Below are 22192 nucleotides of genomic sequence, written 5' to 3'. Positions count from 1 at the left end.
GTAATGTCGATTTCTAGAAGCATATTATAATATGTTACATATGTTGATTTCTTTGTAATGCTTAGGAAAGAATACTCAAGGCCGTCGTTTTATTTGAGTAATATAATAGATTGATATGCTATATACTATTATTTAAGGATAAGATGGTGAGATAATCTCAAAATCAATGAACTCGTCAAAGAAAACAATGAATTAGCTTGAACTGAATATATCAATCTATTACAAGAGTTATTTGAGTGAATAAATGGATCTGAAAAAAATAATTCAAGTCGATCCAACTAAACAATGAATTGGTTTGAACTATTTTTTTTATCAATATGTTCTATTACAAGACGTACGGAGTATTTAAATATTTTTATTTATTTTAAACGCATTTAAAATAATTAATTTAATTTTTTTTAATCTATCCAATCATAAACGACGGCGCTTCCTTGGTGGCTAAGGCCTAACACAGCAATAATAAAGCGTGAAATTAATTAATTCGATCAAGTTTCTAAAATTTGGATTAAAAAGTATACTCCCCATGAGTGCACCATTTCTTATAAATAAGTGCTCTGTTGTGATACCCGCCAGAATATATATATATGGGTTATAATTATAAACGGAATAACTCGGAATAATAATGATTCGTTTTAAAATTTCGGTGATATATTTACGAACTAAGTACTACTTAGTAAATAAATAATCAGTCGTGGGCAGTACCCAAAAAATATTACTGTATGACATAATTGTCGCTAATATCCTAATTGAGTACATAATTTGATTCTGAAACTGAATATAAATTTGAGAATATTTTTCGAATCCGCAGCATGAAGCGCCGGCCAAACCAACTAAAAAAATCAATTAATATTATACTATGCTTTTGGATTTAGTAAATATTGCAGTTGTGCATGTGGGGAACAACATAAGTAGCTATCACAAATCAATTATACACCCAACTTGAGCTTCATCATGTCATAATCTGCAAACTCAATTTTCAAATCTTTTCAACCAACGGTTCGTTTGTCATTCAAAACCCACTTTTATTAAGGCATACAAAAAAGTTTTACATATTTCTATAAAATTATGTAATTTACTATCATTAAAATATATGGAGTACTAAATATTGACAAAGGAGGCATTGGATGTGACAAATTTTGCATGAATGGCTAGCTCTCTGCCACTGGCATCAAGGGTTATTTGTGTCATAAATCCAGATACTCTTTTGTTACTACTTCTAGATATAGGTAATTTGACTAATTAATTTCTATTATACTATCTTATAAAAAAATAAGTTCTCATTTTTATGAATTCACACACATATACATAGTCAAATGATAGGAGATAAAGACAAATGTAAGAGAGAAATGAGAAACATTTTTCATCCTCTAACAATATAAAATTACGATTGATATATCTATCGTCTTATTGTATGAATGCATATCATGGGATTGAATCTAATTATAAGTGGAAGTTTTGTTTTCATAGTTAATCTCTCATTCACATTTTATGTGTTTATCCTTGATTTTATATGCTTATTTACTGTACCCATTTCTCATGAAAAAAATGAATTCTATTCAAGTTCCTGTACATATCTATAAGGCAAAACTTAACTTAACTCCAAATGATGAAGAAGTCAATTAACTCTTTGTACAATTATGAATGATATGAAAAAGTAAGAGCGGTAAATTCATCAAGACTAAAGATAATTGTACATAAATCGTACATGTACTTACTGTATGAGCTGTGATCAATGTCGAACGAATTTTAAAAACCGAACTACAGACCAAATTAGGGTTATTAGATCTAGTTTTTTTGATGAGATGCGCTGATGTGTAAATTATTTCGGCCTTCATTACAAGCCCATTTTACTTCATTGTAGTAGCCTACCTAGTAAGTTTATTACTTCATTCCGGTACGTAATACCTTAAAAGTACAGTATGTTTTTACTTACTTCTAGTAGGTTTTGAAATGATTCAACACATGCTTCTTTCGAATTCATTGAACTAGGCTTTTAATTTATTCACTTTAAAAAATACAATTTATTTGAGTAGGTTTATTACTTCATTCAAAAACGTTATTACTTCATTGGACAAAGTTTTTACTTCATTCCAATAGGACTTCAAATGCTTCTACACATACTTCATTCAAATAGTTTATTGCATCATTCCATGTGCTTATTACACCATTCAATTAGGCTATCATCTCATGCTGTTGTCAACGACGTGGCGGCGGTGATAGACATTGCAGAAAGAAAAGTATGTGATGACGAAACCGCATGTACGTACGGGAATGAAGAAATAATCGAATGAAGTAAAAACTTACTGGAATGAAGTAATATATACTCCCTATGTCCCCGATTAAGAGTCACACTTGCATTTCTGCACTCGTTTTGTAAAAATGATGGAGTAATAAATAGTTAAAGTGGAAAAATGGTAAATTAAGAGAGAGAATCATGTAAAGAAGATTCTTCTCTATCTCATTCTCTCTCTTACTTTACCATTTTTTCATTTTAACTATTTATTATCATTTTAAAAAAACGAGTGCAGAAATGCAAATGCGACTCTTAATTGGAGACTTAGGGAGTATTCAGGAATGAAGTTAAATCCTCCTAATATGTTATGAATTATTTGCCCTAGGCTGAAGTAAAATAGGCTCGTGATGAAGGCGAAAATAATTGTACATTTGCTCATCTCATCCATAAAAACTAGATCTGAAAATTGTAATTTAGTAGTTTTGTAGTTCTGCAATAAGGAGTGAATTTGCATATAATGAGACTTTGTACTATACATAATATCTTTAAATTTTAAAATTTATTGAATTAAATTCTAAATTAACTTTGTTATTAATTATGTTATTCTATAGTAGTAAAGAGGAAATAAATGATGTGATAAATTTGTAACAAATTTTCACATTGTTTCGAGCTTAATTCGATTCGAGCTTAATTCGAAATAATTATACAATAAAATATAGTATTTTTTCATATGTACATTAATATTTAATTTAAAATTTTAATATTTTCTAAAATTGTTATAGAATAATTAGTATGTAATTTTTCAAAAATTAATTAAAATTTATAAAATAATTTTCTATGTAAAATTTTAAAAAAAATATTTTATATAGACAATTTATATACTCCACATTTATTACTATCCATTAATCAATTTGAGTATTATATATATAAACCACGCAAACAAGAAATCGTATAAGCAGCACCCACGTTGTACTACTACTACTAGATACTGTATTAAAAAAACAAGACCCCATTTAACCATTCAAAAAAAAAAAAAAAACAAGACCCCATTTATATAACGATTCATTGCACACATCTTGCTCCCTTTGGAAACGACAGGGTCGGTCATATTTTTGGACCCTGCACATTTGAATATTTCGCTCCAATTTTCTTGAATCAATTATTTGCTCTATTTGATTTCCCTAATCGATCTAAATACTTTCCTAATCAACAATGTCTGACACAGCTAATCATGTTCATTATTTTAAATGAGCTTATTAAGGTAGACCGCTGTCTCGTGATTCATCTGTAGTCTGTACAGTTATTTCATCGTAGGATAAACCAAGTGTATTGTGATTAAATGTGAATTGATCACTTCATAATTAGCTCCCGAATAAAGTTTACTTGCCTTGATTTTTTAAATTTTCTAACAATGTATCACCTGCTTTTAATATTGTAAACCATTCATTCTTTTTTATTTGTGATTATTTTTTGAAAATAAATCAATATATAAATACTATAACTCCACTTTACGATTGATTCACATTCTCTTTTTTTATGCCAACCACTTTTTTTAGGGGAGACCAACTACTCAACGATTTTAATTTCTCCTTAATTAAGAAATGAAAAAAAGAAAGTTTATTGTTAAAAATAAATAACTTAATTACAACTACTTTGATAGTATGTTTGTAATTCAGATTTTCGTGTAAATGTGGTTATAAGAATCTGATACTATTATATAGCATATGCGACAAATTTTCATTAACAAGCTAGGAAAATAGACATAATTATTTTGTTTTGGTAACCGAAATATGCAAGTTGAAATACATGAAATATCAAAGAATTACTGTTTCATTTGGCTTATAATATCTTATTATGAGTAGTATTTATCTTATGAATTTGTAATTGTTATATAAATATAAATAGAGGAGTATAAATATATTTGTATTCTTATTACTATATTTGTTTATATTAAAGGCTGAGATGAAAACTTTTTACAAGTATTGACTATTGATATTTGTAAATTTTGCGGCCTTAGCTTATTATAAATGTATATGATGCACAAGCAAATATGGTATGAAAATAAAATGAAACAGAATTGTTGATTCTAAGAACATCCAAAATGGATGTCCTAGTGCATGCTCTAGTGAGAGCTCTAGTGGTTATCACGTTAGCACGTCCTATCTTTCTGCAATGGTAGAGCCCTAGTGCATGCTCTATTTATTATCCATTTCTCATTTCAATTTTAATTTTAATTTTTATGTTTACCAATTATAAATAGCAAAATTAGACTTCTAAACTAAAGAACTAGCAAAAAAATATACAATTACTTAATTTTTTTTTTAAAGTTACAATAAAGAGGTACAATTTCAACGACCACTACGTGTCCAAACTTCTTCAATCATGTTGTTCATGAGATCAAGATGAGCTTGTTGGTTGCGCATGCTCTCCTGAGCTTGTAATCTCTCGCTGATTCCATAGGGTAAACCTCGAACGATCGGCGGGGCTGCATGAACTGCGCTCAGAGCGGCTTCATCGTCGGACCACTGGCTAGCTGCACGACCTTCATCGTGAATAATCATGTTGTGCAAGATGATACACACGTATATGACATTGACGATATGATGTTTGTACCAGGAACGAGCTTGAAGCACACCGAATCCTCACTCCACGTCCTTCCGTGCAGCCTCCTGCTTTGCCGCAAAAACCTCTCTCCTCGCACCCGTTGGGCAGGAGATCGTCTTCAAGAAAACTGGCCATCTCGGGTAAATGCCGTCGGCTAAGTAGTACCCCATATGATGCTATCGTCCGTTGGCAGTGAAGCTGATAATCGGACCATTGCCATTGCATTGCTCGGTGAAGAGACTGGACGAGTTCAGCACATTGATGTCGTTGTTGGACCCCGCCACGCCAAAGTGAGCATGCCAAATCCAAAGACTGTGGTCAACGATTGCTTCAAGGATCATCGTCGGGTGGGTACCCTTATACCCACTGGTGAATTGGCCTCTCCACGCTGCAGGACAATTCTTCCACTCCCAGTGCATACAATCAATACTCCCTAACATTCTAGGAAAGCCGTGCACCGTATCGTGCATCCGCAGCAGGTCCTGGCAGTCTTGGGCATTCGGCTTGCGCAAATAAGTGGCGCCGAAGGCGCCAATAACGCCCACACAAAAATTTACCAGACACTCCCGGCTAGTTGTATCCCCGACGTGAAGATACTCGTCGAACATGTCCGCCGTAGTGCCGTATGCGAACTGACGAAGCGCAACCGTGCACTTCGTCAGCGGGGATGGACCCTTTCTGTGGGCCGCATCTTCCCGCTGCCGGAAGTACTCGTCGCGCGCCTCCAACGTGTAACATCCCTAACCCGGAACATTCTTTATTTTGCATAATTAAATCTTTTATCATTATTGCATATTATATTATCAATTGTATTATAGAGATGAAAATAAAAGATGATGTTTGATTTATATTGGGGAATTAATATAGTTCAATATGTAAATATATATTAACTAATGACACATAAATATATAGTTAGTTAGCTATTTAAGTTAGCTTAATTATACTCCCCCCGTTCGGTATTAGGAGTCCCGGTTGGCCATTTCCATCCGTCCGGCATTAGAAGTCCCGGTTAGTCATTTCCATAGAAAGTTAAATAAAAATTTTATAAAATACAACACTAAAAAACACAAGTAAAAACACATTCAAAAAATAAAACAAATAATAGTGCAAATGGATCCCACGTTCCATTATCACACACTCTAATTATTACACACTCAATCATTTCTTAAAACCCACATGCAACTCAACTGGGACTTCTAATGCCGGACGGAGGGAGTATGTATTATACGTATAGTTTCGTTGATTAAGTAATTATAAAAATGTGTGCCTAATGTGTGTGTGCATGCATGGGATACATATATATAAGTAGACTACTGTGTGCATGAAATATATACATATGTAGTTAATCTTATAATTGTATCGCACACGCTAATACACACTATCCTATATTATAAAAGAAATAAGGAAAGGGATAATGTTGTATTAATTTAATATTGCATACTATACTTCTACTCAAACTATAAGATTGCATGCAACACATCTATACGAGTCATGCAACTAATAATAATAATTAAACAAACTGGATAGGTTTTGATAATATAACATATGCGTGGCCATATTTGAACTATTATGCTTAAAAATCTAGGAAAAGTTGCTTATATAAATTTAGTTCTTTTATCAATGGGAAGGGGAAGGGGAAGCAAAAACCGACCCATGTACTAAAATATATACCCACACATATTGTGTTACGAGGGGAATTTTATTTGGAAAAATGAAAAGGAGGAAAGAGGTTCAGAGAGTAAGATTAAGAATAATGCATTTGGAGGGAAGGTGGAGAAAAAAAAACTAAGGAAAGAAATAGTTAGAGGGTCGAAGATGATTATCTTCACAACGAGGTGTGTATAAATCACACTTTTAATTTTACATATTTTATGTGATTGATTGCTATGTGTTAAATTGAAGTGAATAATTGAATTATATGATGTGAGACTGAAGTGGTTATGTGTTATTTGATACTGAGGGTGGAATATGATATGGATATGTGATTTGTGTAATAGATATGTTTATATATGGTATTGGAGTTAATTGATGGAATACATGGATATGTAATTGATGCAATTGATATGTTTTGCATATGACTGAAGTGGGTTCGGTCTGGGTCTTATGTCCTCGATGGTTTCGCATATGGAATTGGAGTGTATCCAACTGATCAGGAAGAGGTTCCCGATCCAGCTGAGTCGTTGATACGACGACCGAGACCTGACTTCAAACAAATTTCCTCAACCCACTTTTACTAATTAGTATAGCGGAGGTAAGGGTCGAATCCCACGAGGATGGACACGTTTAGATAACTGTGGTGACTTTCCTGGGTGTTTGGTTAGCTACCACGCTTGGGTTGAGATTTACCTAGACAGGAAATAAGGTAGTACTCTACTGACTAGTAGGCGGGAAAATAACAGACATGTGGGAGTGTTCGTGAAAGTAGGGGACAAGGTGTATCAGAGACATGTGGAAAGTAGACAGTTACTAAAAGAGGAAAGTTAGAAAACAAAGTGTATCTGATGGCTGGGGGCTTTCTGACAAGTCTGGATAGTACCTCTGAAAAGTAGGGAACAAAAGTAAAAAGTAACTTAAAAGTAAAAGTAGACCAAATAAAGTTGATTTTGACGTTTTCTTCCTCACCAAGTATTGACGAAAATCATATGAACACGGACACCATAACTAAACTTCAGATTCATGCATTCAAACTCAAGATCCATCGATTAAAATGCTTAAACTTAAATTAAACGGTAACTGCAACTTTACTTCTACTGGCTGACATGCAAGGTGATAATCACGGCGCAGAAAAGAAACTCATGCACGAAAATTTGACTAACTTAGCTACAACTTCAAATCAACAACTCCCGAATAGAAAACACTTAGAAATTGAAAGCAATAACTAAATCTAACTTCCCTAGGCAGAATGAAGCAAACTCAAACCAAAGTGACATGCGAAATAGTGGCATATGCATATAGATATGGAATCATTTTTTATTTTGTTGATTATTTGTTATATATATTGGTTAAAGAATATAATTGATTGTTTGGGTTGTGGAATTAAAGGTAAGATTTATATACACTGAGTTGTGGCTCATATAAACCACTAATATTTTTTCAGGAATAAGATATCAGTGACGTTTTTGATTGACGTGGGTCATAGGAACTCAACATGTTATCAGGGTCGGCGGCTGACGCGTTTTAGCAACCTTCTCCTCCTCCTCATTTTTTGCATACAGATAAATATATAGTATATAGAGTGGTGAGAGGGTCCCACTATGGTTTAGAATGTTTTGAAATATGTACTTGATAAAGGTTGAGTTTTAAAATTATTTATAGTAAGTGCATAAGTCATAAGGGTTGGGGTGTGACGCAACGCGTGAACAATCTGGAGAAGCAGCTCTCGTCGCATCCTAAACCGTCGGCGAAAAATCGGCGCGCCCCACCGGAGATGTTTCGCGAAGTAGTCCTCGAACAGGCGTTGATGATCTAGGACATGATCTCGACGGACGTATGTCCATCGGCGGATAGGCCTCGGGACCTGCTCTTGGGCCTGTTGTTCGGCTTGCTCTTGCTCTTGTATTGCATGAATACCGGAGAGAATCTGGTTCCCGATAGCAAACATTGCGCGTTCCATAGTCCGACCAATATCTTCTCCGGGAAACATTTTAGAAAAGTGAGTGAAAGAGATATTGCAATGGAGAGAGATTTGAGAGAAATGTGTGAGAGTTGTGTGAAAATGAGTGAAATTAAGGTATATTTATAGAATTGAAAAAGAAAAAAAAAATGCGTTGATCAGCCAACGCGTGATCGGGCGCGCCCCCGCAATGGGCGAACGATCTCTCGGTCGTCCTCGGGCACGCCCGAGACCTGCAATGGATGCCCGAGCCCGATCTCGGACAATAGGGCGTGAGATCGGACATCTATTGTGGATGCTCTAAGGACTCGTTTGATAAAAAAGATGGATATGAGAAGATATGTAAAATAAGATAAGAAATACGGGCTTCATGTCAAGATATGCAAAGATATGATTTTTTTTTCGTTGTTATTTGATAGAACATAAATTATCTAAATTTGTATAGTGTATTAAATAACATGGTTTAACTTGATAAATTGATGGGTTACACAAATATTGTTAAAGTTATAATTTTGGTAAGATTAGGAAATGCCCTTATCTTATATTAGCTTTGAGTCAAGCTTAATTATAATATCAAACAATTAAAAATATCCATATATAATTCCCTATTTTGGTATTCCTAACTTATCAAATATATATGTTCACGCAGCAAAACATAGATACAGTATTTGCAATGTAGTGCCCATGTATTTCAAGGCAATCTCATTATATGAGTTAATAGTGGTTGTCTCGACTCTCGTCTACTCTATCGTACACTTTTCAATAGTTTTGAAATGATTATTGAGCTTGTAAGCTAAGCCAAACAGCATCTTAGCCCACAATTGTGACACTTGCCGAAATTCTAAACGAAAAAGATGTTGAAATCGACAGCATCATAGCAAGTTTAAAATAAATAAAAAGAGCATAATACACTCACATGAAAGCGATAATATCATATCAATATTAAAATAAAAAAAAATCACATAATTCACTCACATCACTGCAGTTTAGAAAATGTATTTGTTGTCTCCTCTTAACCTTGGTCACAATCTTTAAAATATCAATCAATCATTGGATTTATTTTATGAAGTTGTGTGTAGGTCGGCATAATCCAACAATACAAATGACCTGACTACGTTAGAACTGGTAACAGCTGGTAACATATAGCCACACAAACTTAGAAGCCAAGCACCGTAGATACGGTATAGATCGGATGTATCGTAATAAGAAATTGGAGAGAGAGATAGAGATTTCATTTGCATGAAGGATAATTAAGGTATTGAGATTAGCGCCATCTTGATATACATTGCAAAAAAAATTTAAGTTGATATTTGTAATAGTACAAATGATAGGGATGATGATAACTTAATTTCTATTGTAAAGACATTGTGCTAGACTGTGGAATTCCTAGAGGTAGATTTAGCGAACTGCGCTATAAGAACATCTCCAACCATTACACTAAACTCAAACCTATTTTAGTGTAAATGTCACGCTAAATATTGATTTTGTTCCAACCATTTACACTGAAACTCAAACCTAAAAGAATATTCCTCACCCACTAACTTTTTATACTTTTCAATCACACCTATATATTTTATCTAAATTACACACTAACCCGATGACACTTTGTCAATATCTTAAATTAAATTAAATAAGTATAATATAAGATTTATTAATTAATATAACTAAATATGAAATCTATTATTTATTAAATAATACTCCCTCCGTCCCAGTTTTATAGTTACATTTTGCCATAAAAGTCCGTCCCACATTTATAGTCACATTTAAAATTTTCCATATTTGGACATAAAATTTACCTCATTATTCACTAAAATTACACCCAAATGTCATTATCAACACAAAAATAAACCAAAACAAAAATAAAAAACCAAAAAGTCAACAAGGGACCCACCTTCAACCAACTCACTTAATTTATTACACACTCCTTCATCTCACTTCATTTATTACACACTCCACCATCTCCCTTCATTAATTACACACTCCACCAATTCCTTAAAACCCGTGCCCTAACTAAATGTAACTATAAATATGGGACAGAGGGAGTAAATTATAAAATTCAAAAAAATTAAATACAATAAAAATACTATAAAAAAATATTTCAATGTACACATAAAATAACTAAAACTCAAAATTAAAATTCATTTAAAAATACCACAAGTACATAAACATACTACGACATACACATAAAATAACTAAAACTCATTGTTCGAAATTTGCATATTGTTCTTACAAATGGTCAACTGTGCATTTCGAAGTTCAAGATAATTACTTTTATTTTTTATTGCATCATAAAAATAATTGTTTCCATAGATTTATATGCACCGCTAAGTAATTAATCTATCTAATAAAATTCTGAAAAAATATTGATTCTATATGTTTATATGTACCGATATGTTTTTAATCTATCTAATACTCACATTTTGATTCTGTATTGAAAAGTAACGGCTCTTAAAATAATAGATTTTTTTTTATTATGTTGAATAATATAACAATAATATGGGCCAGCCCACTATTTAATAACTAATCAAATATAAATAAGATTGGATTAGGGTATTTTTTCAAGCTTCTTCTTCCTCACGCCGCTGAAATGTCTCTGTAAGTTTTTCAATATCTATATTTTAATTTTTTTATCTTCTCTTCTTCTATTTTGATAAATATGATTTGATTTGGACTTGAATGTAATAACTAAAACTATAAAAAGTGGTTTTGGTATACTTGTAGTGCAAACCTAAAGATAGGTATTTTTTCTTCAAAAACCTATAATGAGATTGGTTTTGCAGTACCATTAGAGATATTTTTCTACTGCATTTTAGATTTTTCAATACCGTTGGAGATGGTCTAATTAGATGTCATATTAGCACCACTTAATATCATTAATATACCCCACTTCCGGGACGTTTGCACTTTTAGTTCTAGTTCTTTATTATGAACTATATGCTCCCTCATTAATGTTATCCATATTCAAATTGTAAAATATTAAACAAAGTAACAAAGCAACAAAATTATAAATACATCATTAATTTAATACTACTATAACTCTAGATTAGATCAGAAAGTCGCTAGTTACTTTCGTTAAGTCAAGAAACGGTTGAAATTAAAAATAAAACATCTGTTAGAATTTAATATTTCTATTAAAATATTTTTTTAATCAACTTCTTGTACCTTTCAAACTAGGGGAGTTCAAAAGTTTGATAAAATCTAGTACTATAACGAACTAGTAGTACTTATTGATTATTGACCTTGTGGGCAAAAGGGAATTACCATGCATTGATGGCCGATTTGCTAACTGACAAACTCAAGGCAGTCGGCAAACTGAATTTCCATTTTTACCCCCTACATCATTTTCGCTAAATGCCTCTTATTAAATATTGAGTGAAAAAATATTAAATAATCTTCTCTTTCCCAATAGAATATTAGTTCTAATATTCCTTCACCATTTAAGCCCCTGCAAACTGTAAAATAACCCTCAGCCCCTCCTTCATTGTTTCTCTCTCTTCTTTCTCTCACTAAAATCTGCTGATCCAAATTTAGAAAGCCTTTTGTTTCCTGGAAGTTAGTGAAGCTTCGGCATTATCGTTTTCTTGTCAGTTATGTCGGTTTGATGAAGGCTCCCTTGGATCTTTTGCGGATGATTCTGGTATGTTTCTTCGGTTGCAATCTGGAAGCATTTATTTTCAAATGTGGTGTATCTTTCTTCAGTTATGTGTAGTTTCGAGCTGTTTGAGTTTTACTAATTGCAGCTGATGATTTGATAAATATCGTTTGACTGACAAAAAATGAAAGGATATTTTTCAAAAACGAAAAACGAATCAGCTGATGGAGAGTTGCGTTTGTGGTATTGATGTTGGATCCTCATTTGCCATCTGCTTCCCTGTTCTAGTGTGTTTCTTCTTCCATCCTGGTTTTATGGATTTCGATTTTTCATTGCAAGTGTAGATTTTCAGCTAAGAATTTCTAATTTCTTATTCAATTTTGATTAGTCGTTGTTTTTGGGAAAGGACTAATAACTAAATCTATGATTTCTACTAGTGACATTGATCACTAATTATTGTCTTGTTACTAATGATTTCCTTTTCAATAACTTGATGTGACATGCTAAAAACAAGTTGGGTCACACAAGTTGCTATTTCTAATGATGAACTGGTTAAAGAGAAAGATAGACTTCTGCATTTTTGCGAGCTTAATTAATTATTCATTTGCTCTCTGATGATGAATGATTCATAAACCTTACGTTCTTCGTTAATTTTCAGGTTTTCGCAAATCCCATTTTAAAACAAAACCGTTGTTTCCACTCTTAAAATGGATGCTTCTGAGATTGAAGAAAATTTAATCTCCATTGGTGAGCCAAAGGTATGGAATGCAATAGCTAGGTTTCTTTTCATAGTAGCTAGCTTATTAAAAAAATATTTCTTGGTGTTTGACTTGTATAGTTTTATTTCGGAAATATGTTCAACCTTGGAAATTATTGTAGTAGCTCCATTCTTGACCATGAAGAATCTTTACTGTTGGCTCACATGAACTTATGGATAATTATTGCTTTCATAGTGGATCACCCACCCGGACATTCTTGGTGGCTGTTCTGTAGGTATGTTTACTTATTGACCAAATATGGTCTTGGTGCAGTTACATGGCCAGATGTGCAAGAGCCTGTGTACCATGTATGTGAAGGTGCTTTCGATTTTTCCAGACCTAGAAGCAGCTAGGCCAAGGAGCACATCCGGAATTCAGGCATTATGTGCTCTGCACATTGCACTCGAGAAGACGAAGAATATTCTACAACACTGTGCAGAGTGTAGTAAACTGTACTTGGTATGAAAGCTTCTGATTTCCTGTTTACTTTATCGCCTGCATAAATATGAACCTCAATCAGATAACCAAAGTAGTAGTTTTGGTATCTTGTCACACTGCTTAATTTCTTATTGGTTACTTCACTTACTTCCAGAGAGAAATTTGAAAGCAAGTTCAAAGTTATATTTAAAAGCATGCCTGCAACAGTGACCAACTTTATTACTTTTCTACTCGCCAGGCAATAACAGGAGATTCTGTTGTTCTAAAATTTGAGAAGGCGAGATCTTCCCTGGAAGATAGTTTAAATCGGGTTGAAGATATTGTTCCACAAGTTATTGGCATGCAGGTACAATTTTGTAGTATTGTTTATTTTTGGAGCTTATAGTCCTAAATTTGAGTTTTGATGGTGGAAATATCTCACCTCTTTGTTTCCATGAATTATAAGAGCTATGGGTGGTGAAAACTTACTCAACTTAAAATAAACGAATAAAAAAACATAAATAATTCTGTGAGCACTTGAAGACTAATTGATGATGCGTCCATGTAATTATTTCTTTGATTTGGGATTGTTATCTTCAAGTCATATACTTTGTAAAATTGTCTTTCCAACCTTACATTAAATCTCATCTGAATGGTGTTTTTTGGTGTTTTTCAAGATTGGTGAAATTTTGGCTGAGCTCAGAAGGATTGAGTTCGCACTTGATCCTGTGGAGAAGCAAATTGGAGATGAGATTATTGCCTTGCTCCAGCAAGGAAGGAATTTTAACAGCAGTTCAAATGACAATAATGAGCTTGAATCCTTCCACCAAGCTGCTTCTAAATTGGGTATCACCTCTTCAAGAGCTACACTTAGGGAGAGGAGGGCTTTAAAGAAGCTCATAGACAGAGCTCGGGCTGAGGAAGACAAAAGGAAAGAGTCAATAATTGCTTATCTCCTTCATCTCATAAGGAAGTATTCAAAGTTGTTCAGAAGTGAGCTATCAGATGATAATGACTCACAAGGCTCAATGCCTTGCTCACCTACTGTTCAAGCATCTTTGGATGATGGTATTGTTCTGGGCCGCAGTGGCTGTGCCTTTGACAGACAGCTGTCAAAACTGAATTCTTTTAATTTTAAGTCCAATTTCCGGAGATCAGACCAGATGACAGTCCCTCCTGAAGAGTTAAGGTGTCCAATATCATTGCAACTTATGTACGATCCAGTTATTATAGCTTCTGGACAAACATATGAAAGGGTTTGCATTGAAAAATGGTTCTGTGATGGCCACAATACTTGCCCTAAAACTCAGCAGCAGCTCACTCATTTATCGTTGACTCCAAATTATTGTGTTAAAGGTTTGGTGGCTACATGGTGCGAACAGAATGGTATTCCTGTTCCGGATGGCCCACCAGAGTCCCTTGACCTTAATTACTGGCGGTTAGTGTTATCAGAGAGTGACTCTACAAATTCAAAGTCATTAGAAAGTATCAGTTCGTGCAAGTGCAAGGGTGTTAAGGTGGTACCTTTGAATGACAGTGGGACCATTGAGGAAGCTGAAGGAAATGAAGAGGAAGAGATTTCTACACAGGAGGATGATTGTGAAGTCAATATCTTTCAGAAATACAAGGATTATCTGAGAATATTGGAGAATGAGGATGACTTGATGAAGAAATGCAAAGTGGTGGAGCAAATAAGACACTTGCTAAAGGATGACGAGGAAGCCAGGATTTATATGGGGGCTAATGGTTTTGTCGAAGCATTGCTGCTATTTTTGGAGTTTGCTGTCTATGCCAAGAATGGGGTGGCTCAGGAAATTGGAGCAATGGCTCTATTCAACCTTGCTGTAAATAATAACAGGTATGCTAAGATCCAAGTTACAATTTCTGAAGCTTTCAGTAGCTATGCTCTATATACAAGGTGACTAGAAGTCTTCTGGTTGTGTAATTAAACATGAGTGGCAATGTGGCATTACGCCAGCCATGTCAGAAATCTAATAGTAGTAGCATGTGTTGAATTCTACCATTTCCTGATCATGCATGTGTAACACATTGTATCATAATTTTTAATACAAACAGAAATATCTTAGTCCGTCTACTCATTCAGAATATATCAACTTTTTTTCTTGGACCAAAATGACTATATATTCAGAAATGCCTTTTAAAGAACATGCTTTGGCACGTCTCACTCACCACCACTTCTTTTGAGGGCTTGTGTATACTAAATTACTGGAATGCTCACGTAAGACAACTTTTCTGTGCTTTTCAGAAACAAAGAGTTGATGCTGGCATCAGGAGTACTTCCAATATTACAGAACATGATTGTCGATACTGATTCTGTCGGAGAAGCTACAGCTCTTTACCTGAATCTTTCGTGCCTCGAGGAGGTCAAGCCTGTTATAGGAACTAGGAGGCTGTCCCTTTCTTGATCCAGGTTCTTAAGAATGAAACTCGCGAGCAATGTAAACTGGATGCTCTCCACACACTCTATAACATTTCGAGTCAAGCCACGAATATTCCTTACCTCCTGTCAGCTGGCATTGTTGATACCCTCCAAACTCTCATCGCAAACCCGGGCAACCAGGCGTGGACCGAGAAATGCATTGCTGTGTTAATATATCTATCCTCAAGCAACACCGCAAGAGATGAGATGATAAAGACTCCTGGGCTGATCAGTTCGCTTGCCACCATACTGGATTTTGGTGAGCCCATCGAACAAGAACAAGCTGTGGCTTGCCTTGTGATATTATGCAATGCGAGTGAGAAGTGCAGTCAAATGGTCCTACAAGAAGGGGTGATACCTTCGTTGGTGTCCATTTCAGTGAATGGGACTGTGAGAGGAAAACAGAAAGCGCAGAAGCTTCTGATGTTTTTCCGGGAGCAGCGGCAACGAGACCCCCCAACTGGTCCTACACAGCCGGGGTCTCATATTTGTGCGACGGGGCTGGCCTCTGAAGATACAAAGTCAAAGACAGTTTCCAGAAGAAAAGTTGGTAAGGTATGGGGTTTCTTGCGGAAGAACAAGAGTTTCTCTGTATACCAATGTTAGAAGGGAGTTTACTGCTGTAAAAGTCTTCTGCTTCTCTGATGTTTTACCGAATGGGTTCTACGGCGCACCGGGGCAACGCAACACAGTAGGGTAGATGGTGTAAGAGTATAAACTAAGGGTAGAAGAAGAGCAATGTGATAAAGAAAATCATAGGTGTGAATAGTTTGTTGTAAATTCTGGGATTCATATATGGAGCTGAGTAACTTTTTGGTATAAGCTTTGCATCATGAAATGAGCTCCAAATTTCCGTCTTGTTTTTTGCGAAAGCAATTCACCCAATTTTGTAGGTGTTTTTTCCCCATAGATATGCTCATTTGCTAGTTGCCACTTGCCACTATGTAATAAACTTTTGCATTCAAGAAAAGAAAATGAAAAATACAAATTTGCTAGAATACCAGAGTCTAACTACGGTTTTGTAGCTCTCTTAGTCTATAGCTTTTGCTTTTCATTCTTTTCTTTATCTTTTTTAGGGGAGATATACTCTACGAAATTATATCCCTCTACGTTGAATGGAGTAGTATACTCTTGAAATTTATGTAAATATTCATCGAACAACTTAATTGTTAAAAGGAATGCCACCGTTTTTTAATTTGTCAAGGTATTCTCCTTTTTTTTTGTAATAATAAGCATAATGTATGAATTAGGTACATAGTTGTTTTTTGAAAGGTAAATAATAAGTAGAAATTTCTATACGCATCTTTTAGGCATAAATTGCACTTCGAAGGAAGCAGTGTAGTAGTAACATAAGAATTTATTAACAGCATGTGCAGATGAGCTTCCTTAAATGGTAATGCTGAATGCAAGTAGTCATAAACTGCTTGTTTTGGTAATTTGAAAATATAAATATAAAACAAATACAGAAGAACAACAAGCCCGTCTAGCTCAGTTGGTAGAGCGCAAGGCTCTTAACCTTGTGGTCGTGGGTTCGAGCCCCACGGTGGGCGATTTTTATTTTTATTTTTTTGCTTATGCATTGGGATCGAGCCCATTTTTGTGGGGTTTTTTTGGGTTTGAGCTCATTGGATTCCAATTGTTGCTTATGTTTTTGGATCGAGCCCATTTTTTATGATTTATTCTAATTTTTTGCTTATGAATTATAGGTTCGAGACCATTAGATTATTATTTTTATTCTCGGTTTGGAGACACTGTTTTGGGTTTACCCTCAAAGTTTTAAAATTGGGCACACAACTCAAACGAAGTAGCCATGTGGAGTACTAGAAAGTTTCATTTTAGTTTTAAAACAACAATGTGAAAAACAAAGAATAATGAATAATGATATGTAGAGAATATCTATACATGTAAATCAAGTAGCAGCAGACACCCTACCCTAAGTGAACTTAATTTGACAGCCATACATATATATTGTAATTCTAGTATGAAAAGAAAAGTGAAAAAGTTAGCAAGTAGTTCAGTTTGATTGGATGAGTGGAATATCCTTCAAATGTACATGTTCCTCCTCCGTCTCCATTTGGTCATCCATGCTCTCCTTGTAACTGCATCCTAGCGTCTGGTCGAAGGCATGGTTCTCCTCCTGTGAGCAATCCGACACCGGCGACGTGTTTGCCGACTGATACGAAGAGTACATCGGCGAATCCCCTGCCGACAGCGGCTCTTCCAGCGCCTTTATTCTGCTCTTCCATGAATGCATCCTCTTCACCGACAAATGTATCACTTCTCTCGGAACTCCACCGATTTCGTCTTCCTGCACCTTCCTCGCTGCGTCCGCGTACGAATACCCCTTCTCGAACTGCACCGATTTCGTCTGCTCCTCCGATTTGCAGTTCTCGTCGATGCTGATTTCCTTCTCGCCACATCCCATCCCCACCAGCACCGACAGCACGAAGCTCAGCCACGAGATCAGACGCGCCACCGCCCAATCCACCAACGGCAACTGACGGATCACCACCACCGATTTCCTCACCGCCTCGTCCAGCAGCTCCGGCAGAGCCTCCGCGCGCCGCACCACCCCGTCGATCCCGTCGAACACGGCCGCCGATCGGGGGATGATCGCCTCGATTTTACCTTCGATCGTCAGGATTTGGTCGTCGATCACGATCAGCAAACCTAAACATCTATGCGCCGCGCTGTGTACGAAGGAGGGGCAGAAGGTGTTGAATATGGAGATGGACTTCTTCGCCATCGGTCCAAGCGGCGCGTCCAGATCCTGCGCCTTGGCGCTGGCTTTGCGCGCGATGGCTACACAGGAAGCGCCGCACGTGTGCAGGGGACGCCGCCGTGGCGATTTTCTGGCGGTTTGTCCGTGAGAAATCCATGGCTGCGAAGGATTAATCGGTTAGGAAAGTAGAAGAAAGTGCAAGTAAAATGAGAGATGAAGATGATACCGAAGTTAGAGAGGAAGCCGCTGACTTTAGAATGTTTGCAGGAAGCCAAATGAGATTGAGAAGCCCCATTTTTGGAAATGGTGTGGAACAAAAAGGCTACAGCTACGAAAGAATGCATAAAAAAGCATGGATTCAGGATGCTGTATGGTTGCCATTCAGCGTGGCCGTTTTGTTCGTTGGAGTTGGTGAGAGAGAGATAGAGAGGGAAAATGCTGTTATAACTAAATCCATATCCTTATTTTTCTATTACTATGATTTTTCATAATCAAAATTGCAACAGGCAAATAGAAATTGCAACTCTAAACCATAATAGTATGTGTTGTTGAAGAAGCTTGACATAAATAATAAGAGTCTACAAAAATCTTCCACATAACTAATCATCATCTCTCCATATCTCACGGAGCAGCTGATACCGGATAGCATTGGTACCTCCCTTTTCCTTAGGCATGAAGCTAAGCTTTGCTAATGCAGCAGAGCTCTGGTAGCTATCGGGGATGATTGTGGTCAAGGGCGAGTCCAGCTCATCCATCTCATCGTCACTGCTGTAGGATTTCTTCAGTGTCGAAAGCCTGCTACTCTTGAGCACTTGCTTGCCTACCTCTCCCACACAGGACAGCAGAGCTGCTGGCGGCGGTGAATACTTTGTACCAGTTGAGACGTAGGGAAAGCTTGTGATCATCTCCTCTGGAGAATCTGGCCTCTCCTGAATGCAGAGCGAATCCTTTTCAACTTCGATGTTTTGAAAATTTGCACTGATTAAGTTGAAGATGAAGAGATGTATGATAGATACTAACCTCTGCACTGAGGATGTGAATTACGTATGGTGGGATGGGATCGGGGCTGAATTCATCAGGGACAAAGTTTTTTAGAACCCTTTTGATTATTGCTGGGCCGAACATTGGGCAGACCTTTTGAAAAAGGAAAAGGAAATGGTTGGACGAGTGTGAAGTTGAAATAGGTAATGCTAGTAGACTAGAGATGTCACCTCTTTTCTTGTGGAAACATCAACGAGCATTTCATAGGGAAGCATCATGAGATCGCTCAGCGCACGGAGGAGACAAAATGCCTTGTAAGGTTTTGGTTTGCTGATGTCCCCAAGAGTAACACCTTCATCATCTGTTGAGTCATCTTCTAATCCAAAGAGATCTGTGAGCCATCTTGACCAATTTCCAATCTACAACGCAGTGAGAACATTAAACCAACTGCTAACAAAACATGTACTAGTTTTAAGGGTAAGTGGCTGAGAAAATTGTAACAAAGCATTACGCAAAAAGCAAATACTGACAACAGAAACTTAAAAAAAGAAAGTAGTTACTATAATCTTTCCGGACACTATAAAGTTGATAATTTTCATGTAACATCACGTATGCACTCACAATATTTTTCAATTGTGCTCCAGTACCAAAGCTTGCTTTGCCAGGCTTCACTGGGAGGACTTTGGTGTCACTAATGGGATCAGAAACAGGATCAGTCGGCATAACTTTGGCAGATTCACGCAGAATAGCATTGAACATTGCCACATCGAGCCTATTAACTAACTGCTGCATCACCTAAAGCAAAAGAGAAATCATTGTTATACATCAAGTCAAGTCATGTATGAACGTTTTCATGCGTAGGATATATCAAGAGATACCAGTATAACCAGTGCAGACAAGCAGCCACATGTCTGCCCTCGTGCCTGAATTGGACAAAGTCTTTCACGGGCATCTTTGAATGCTTTCCTCCACAACTCTATTGAAAAACTTGCCTGCTCATTACCACCCAAATAATTTCTTCTTGAGCTGGTTTTCTTTTTACTTGAGCTTCTTTCTTTGTTACTGTCTTTGTAAACAGTGGGCTGCATATGTGGTATAAAAGTCTACAGCAAACAAAAAACAAATTGGCCTTCAATGTATCTGAGACTAATGAAAATTAATAAATGATGGTATGTTTTGGCAGACAAAGAAAACTAACAAACAACCTGCCACCAAATGGACTCAACAATTCGAGAAAACAGCCATGATTCAACTCTTTCGAGTGCAATAAGGAATGTCAAGACGTCTTCCAAGTCATCGGATTCATCAATTGACTGAGACCGATGCCCCTTACCCTTAAGACGGGCTGTGTCTGAAAGTCTTCCATCATTACTATTTATACTTGGTTCATTTGGCAGTTCTGCAGCAATCTGGCTGATAATGGACCTCAACATTATTGAATTGGATAACCAGAAGGTTAGCCTGAAAAATATAGCTTCTCAGGTCAGTCAAATTTACAGCATGATAGAGAAGAAAATTAGTGTATGTGATATCTGAAAATGTTACATAACAAACATCAAGAATCAGACAATATCAAAGTTCTATATATCTGAAACTATGAAATACCTTGGTACATCATTTCCACATGCTTTAGAAACCAGAACTAGCCCAGATACGGCAGTTCTTGCTGCACTAGCTCGTTTAGCTTGTGATCTTGTTCTGCAAGCATTCTTATAAAATCTGGATAGTCGCCGAGCAGGAGCATGGACCTTATGTACAGAACTGGAATGCTCTGCAACTATGGAAAATAAACTCACCTCAGTTGCTGCTGCCTCCCTCAATTCTTCCTCAAGCATCTCGACCCTCATTTTCCATTCATTTTCTCGAAGAGAATGATAAGCTTCTGCTTCTTTTCTTTCAACTGTTCCACTGATTTTACCTACCTTGTTTGATCCATTTGGTATATTCAAGTCTGGCGAATTCCCCCCAACGTAAGTGTCGGCTAGATCTCCATTTACTTTGACTGAATCATGTTTCTTAACAGACTTTGCATGCTTCAGCCGCGATGGTGGGATTGCTGGTCTTCTAGGAGCAAGGTTATCACTTCGCGTTTCAATCTGCCGTCTAGTGGCTTCTTCTTCCGACAATTTCTGCAACAATCTTTCCTCTATACTCTGTTCATCCAATTCAATATTTTTCCTTGACATTTTTTCCTGAACCTTCGCCCATCCAGCCTGTGCATTGTTATTTGGCAAAGCTTCGGACTGCCACTCCTTTTCTCGAGCAGAAAGGGAGTACAAAGAGTTGGACTTAGCACCATATTCTCCATAATGATTGGCTGACATAGCGTCATGTGCAAGTCTATCAAAGGACTGTACTTGCATAAATGGAGTGCTTTTGGAGGCATCATATAACTCCCCACTGCTATCTTGGAAATTTGTGGATGAGGGAGAAGATATGTTTAGTGGGGGACTAGAGCTCTTCTTGACAAGTGACATGCTTCGTTCAGCAAGTTTAGACGAAGAAACATAACGTTTCACTGACTTCCATGCATCTGATGATGCACCAGCTGATGAATGATTTCCATGCCCACTCTGCATTTAAGTGAAAATGAAGACATAATATGAACATTCACCAAGCAAAGGTGAAAGAGGGTGCGGGAGATTATAGGTGTTCTTTAACTATGATTTCTCTCATTATATACTATTCACATTATCAAGGTATAAAGACTTACAATTATAGACTTTCAATTGAAAAATCTATATCTCTACCTCAATCTATTTAATTTTTTTATGAAATTGTGTCACATTAGCAAGAAAAATAACTTCATTCCAAGAATATATGTGTTCAGAA

General features: G+C 36.2%; 4 protein-coding genes and 1 non-coding gene across 5 annotated transcripts; 2 read left to right on the top strand and 3 right to left on the bottom strand.

Annotated features, from left to right (window-relative positions):
- Positions 1-5013: 5013 nt before the first annotated feature.
- On the bottom strand, positions 5014-5445 carry LOC125206348. Its single transcript, XM_048105615.1, has one exon. It carries the CDS (start codon positions 5443-5445, stop codon positions 5014-5016), a length of 432 nt encoding a protein of 143 aa, XP_047961572.1.
- A 6469-nt stretch (positions 5446-11914) lies between these two features.
- LOC125207289 (U-box domain-containing protein 45-like) lies at positions 11915-16479 on the top strand. Its single transcript, XM_048106566.1, is given in 7 exon segments — positions 11915-12087; positions 12701-12800; positions 13074-13259; positions 13477-13584; positions 13895-15075; positions 15484-15620; positions 15623-16479. Coding segments are annotated over 6 exon segments (2304 nt in total). The 5' UTR covers positions 11915-12087; positions 12701-12749; the 3' UTR covers positions 16264-16479.
- A 655-nt stretch (positions 16480-17134) lies between these two features.
- On the top strand, positions 17135-17207 carry TRNAK-CUU. Its single transcript has one exon. It is a non-coding gene; the product is annotated as a tRNA-Lys (tRNA).
- Positions 17208-17512: 305 nt separating this feature from the next.
- LOC125204257 lies at positions 17513-18804 on the bottom strand. Its single transcript, XM_048102859.1, has 2 exons — positions 18606-18804; positions 17513-18538 (listed from the first exon to the last, which is right to left on the bottom strand). The coding sequence occupies exons 1-2, from the start codon at positions 18672-18674 to the stop codon at positions 17672-17674; spliced, it is 936 nt and encodes a 311-aa protein (XP_047958816.1). The 5' UTR covers positions 18675-18804; the 3' UTR covers positions 17513-17671.
- An 86-nt stretch (positions 18805-18890) lies between these two features.
- LOC125206347 lies at positions 18891-21939 on the bottom strand. Its single transcript, XM_048105614.1, has 7 exons — positions 20966-21939; positions 20566-20821; positions 20239-20463; positions 19982-20155; positions 19591-19779; positions 19400-19513; positions 18891-19308 (listed from the first exon to the last, which is right to left on the bottom strand). The coding sequence occupies exons 1-7, from the start codon at positions 21937-21939 to the stop codon at positions 18979-18981; spliced, it is 2262 nt and encodes a 753-aa protein (XP_047961571.1). The 3' UTR covers positions 18891-18978.
- Between the last annotated feature and the right edge of the window lie 253 nt (positions 21940-22192).

The sequence above is a fragment of the Salvia hispanica genome, chromosome 2 (assembly GCF_023119035.1).
Source record: "Salvia hispanica cultivar TCC Black 2014 chromosome 2, UniMelb_Shisp_WGS_1.0, whole genome shotgun sequence".
In the NCBI taxonomy this organism is placed as follows: Eukaryota; Viridiplantae; Streptophyta; class Magnoliopsida; order Lamiales; family Lamiaceae; genus Salvia; species Salvia hispanica.
Note: the sequence above shows the minus strand (reverse complement) of the source record. Positions and strands in the feature narration are given on the sequence as shown.